Source organism: Aptenodytes forsteri, unplaced genomic scaffold, assembly GCF_000699145.1.
Source record: "Aptenodytes forsteri isolate BGI_AS27 unplaced genomic scaffold, ASM69914v1 Scaffold534, whole genome shotgun sequence".
NCBI lineage: Eukaryota > Metazoa > Chordata > Aves > Sphenisciformes > Spheniscidae > Aptenodytes > Aptenodytes forsteri.
In genome coordinates, this window is record NW_008795712.1 from 162071 (window position 1) to 165389 (window position 3319).

General features: G+C 63.8%; 1 protein-coding gene across 1 annotated transcript in view; it reads left to right on the top strand.

Moving 5' to 3' along the window:
• The window catches only part of ADCY3 (adenylate cyclase 3), a 15656-nt gene extending 12381 nt beyond the window's left edge, over positions 1-3275 (top strand). Inside the window, 12 exon segments of the mRNA XM_019473170.1 lie at positions 46-207; positions 290-377; positions 479-595; positions 840-1099; positions 1185-1266; positions 1536-1694; positions 1863-2009; positions 2140-2253; positions 2327-2453; positions 2691-2744; positions 2747-2814; positions 3093-3275. Of these exon segments, the coding sequence (XP_019328715.1) occupies positions 46-207; positions 290-377; positions 479-595; positions 840-1099; positions 1185-1266; positions 1536-1694; positions 1863-2009; positions 2140-2253; positions 2327-2453; positions 2691-2744; positions 2747-2814; positions 3093-3275 (1561 nt within the window).
• The last annotated feature ends 44 nt before the right edge of the window (positions 3276-3319 follow it).

Below are 3319 nucleotides of genomic sequence, written 5' to 3' on the forward strand. Positions count from 1 at the left end.
AGGTCCCCAGTGCCGCCGGGCGGTGACGGGCGGTGTCACCGGCAGGCTGAAGGGGAAGAGCACCTTCCGGCTCTCCATGCGCTTCATCGACCCCGAGATGGAGACGCGCTACTCGGTGGAGAAGGAGAAGCAGAGCGGGGCTGCCTTCAGCTGCTCCTGCGTTGTCCTCTTCTTCACTGCCTTGGTGGAGGTCTTCATCGACCCCTGGTATGGTGGGAAGGTGGTGGGGACGGGCAGCCCCAAGACGCACTCAGCCCCACCGGGCTTCAAACCCATCCCCTTTTGGCAGGTTGGTGGCCAACTATGTGACCTTCATGGTGGGGGAGATCCTGCTGCTCATCCTCACCCTCTGCTCGTTGGCTGCCATCTTCCCTCGGGTGAGACGGGACAGGCCCACCGCTCATGGTGATAGACGCTGTGATGTCCCACCGCCATGTCCTGCCTGGGCAAACCCCTCCCCACCTTCTTCACCCCACAGGTCTTCCCCAAAAAGCTCGTGGCCTTCTCCACCTGGATCGACAGGACCCGCTGGGCGCGCAACACCTGGGCCATGGCTGCCATCATCATCGTCACCATGGCCGACATTGTGGACATGGTGAGCCACCAGCCCAGACACCAGCAGGGCTGAGCCTACTCAAACCTGCATCCAGGCAGCCCATAATTTTGCAAGGCCGATCATTAAAGCAATTAGCAAGGCTGCACCGAAGATGGGGGCATTTTAGGTCGGGTGTCCTCCTTCTGCTGCGCAAAGCACCCAGTCCTGTTGGGCGCCATGCAGCCCGAGGAGAGGTGCATCCCGTCCCCGTGTCCCCCTCCTCACCCTGCCCTCGTGCCCCCAGCTCAGCTGCCGGCAGGACCACGGCGGGATGGGCAACGGGACGGTGGGGCCACCGTGGCCGGGCGGCTGCGGGGATCAGCCCAAGTACTACAGCTACATCGCCCTGCTGGCCTTGGTGGCCACCATCATGCTGGTGCAGGTCAGCCACATGGTCAAGCTGACCCTCATGGTGCTGATCACCGGGGCCACCGGCGCCGTCAACATCTACGCCTGGGAGCACATCTTCGACCAGTACGACCGCCACCGTGGCCAGCAAAGCACGTAAGGGCTGGCAGGGGGGCGGGCACGGGTTGGGGGGCATGGCCGTGCCCACCGCCCACCTACGCCTTGCCGCCTCTGCCGGCAGGTCCTCGCTGGTCCCCTCCAAGTACTCCATGACGGCGATGATCTTCATCGTGATGCTCAGCTTCTACTACTTCTCTCGCCACGTGAGTGACTCGCCCCCCCACCCCGGGAAGCTCCCCTCCCCTCTGCATCTTCACCCTCGGCCCCTGCCCTTATTTTTGCAAGCTCCAAGGCAGCAGGATCTGTCCCCAGCCATGGACAGCATCATCAGCTCTTCTCCAAGGAAGCCCACCCAAGGAAGCCCTTTCTCTCCAGGACCGCATCAGTGCAGAGACCACCTCCATCTCACCCCCGTGAGGGGACGCACTGGTGGGTGGGAACTGGGGGTGCAGCCATCTCCTCCCACCCACAGGTGGAGAAGCTGGCCAGGACCCTCTTCCTCTGGAAGATCGATGTCCATGACCAGAAGGAGCGGGTCTACGAGATGCGGCGCTGGAACGAGGCCCTTGTCACCAACATGCTGCCCGAGCACGTGGCCCGGCACTTCCTGGGCTCCAAGAAGCGGGACGAGGTGAGGGGCACCCAGGAGGGAGGGATTTGCCCCCATTTGTTTGGGGGGGGGTTTTTTCACGTGCCAAGAGGAGATGGCTTCACAGGAGGGTTTGGGTTTGCCGGAGGTGGTGGTGTCATGCGTGGGCACGTTCCCCGGCTCACAGCCACTGTCCCATCCTGTCCCCAGGAGCTGTACAGCCAGTCCTACGACGAGATCGGCGTCATGTTCGCCTCCCTCCCCAACTTTGCGGACTTCTACACGGAGGAGAGCATCAACAACGGGGGCATTGAGTGCCTGCGGTTCCTCAACGAGATCATCTCCGACTTCGACGCGGTGAGTCAGGATGGAGCCGGCCACAGGGATGGTATGGGGCCTGGCCAGACCTTCCCTTCCTGCCCCATCTGGGGGCAGAAGGACCTGCCATGGCCCTGGGGTGCCTGAAGGTCTTGTCTCCACGGCTCAGCTCCTGGATGAACCCCAATTCCGGTGCATCACCAAAATCAAAACCATCGGCAGCACCTACATGGCCGCTTCTGGAGTGACCCCCGATGCCAACGCCAACGGCTACAGCACCAAGGTGAGGCATCCCCATGGTGGGGGGGGGACAGTGGGCAAGGGGTGGGCAGGCCTGACCCGCGCTGCCCTTGCAGAAGGAGACCCTCTCAGATAAGGAGCGCTGGCAGCACTTGGCCGACCTGGCTGACTTTGCCTTAGCCATGAAGGTGACGCTGATGAACATCAACTACCAGTCCTTCAACAACTTCATGCTCCGCATAGGCAAGTCCATGAGCGTGGGGCAGGGTCTGCCTCGGCGTCCCCTGTCCCTCCTTCCCCGCGAGTGGTGGGACACTGGGCAGCAGCTGGAGCTCAGCAGCTGAAGGCAGCAGGGCTGGAGGGGGGAGGAGGACACCTCATTGTCCCGACCCACCCCCTGGGATGGACTCTCCTGCAGACCAGGATGTCCTGTCCGTGTCACCAGGCACGGAGGTGAGCTCTACTCCCCATCTTGCACAGGCATGAACAAGGGGGCCGTGCTGGCGGGCGTCATCGGCGCCCCCCAGCCCCCCCACGCATCTGGGGCAACACGGTGAACGTGGCCAGCAGGATGGAGTCCACCGGCGTGATGGGGAACATACAGGTGGGGCGACGAGGGGGGGCAAAAATCAGCAACCCGTGGGGGGCTGCAGCCCTCAAAGCACCCCGGGCTTTGGGTGGGAGGGGGAAAGCGCTGACAGGAGCACGCAGGAGGGTTCGGGCTGGCTGAGGGGCTCCTCCGAGCTGGGAATGGGGCAAGGTGATGCGCGCCAAGACAATGGGGCAGGTGGGTAGACCTGTTGCCCGAGTGGCACACGGGGGTCCCTGCTCGCCGTGTCAAGGACCCCTCCGGCCTCCCACCACGTCTGCTTGTCCCCGCAGGTGGTGGAGGAGACCCACCTCATCCTGAAGGAGTACGGCTTCCGCTTCGTGCGCCGGGGAGCCATCTACGTCAAGGGCAAAGGGGAGCTGCTCACCTTCTTCCTCAAGGGCCGGGAGAAGCAGGGCTCCTTCGTCAACGGCTCCTCCGTCACCCTGCCCCATCAGGTGGTGGACAGCTCCTGAGGGTCCGGCGCCCGCCCGCCAGCACAGCCACCCCCTCTGGGCGC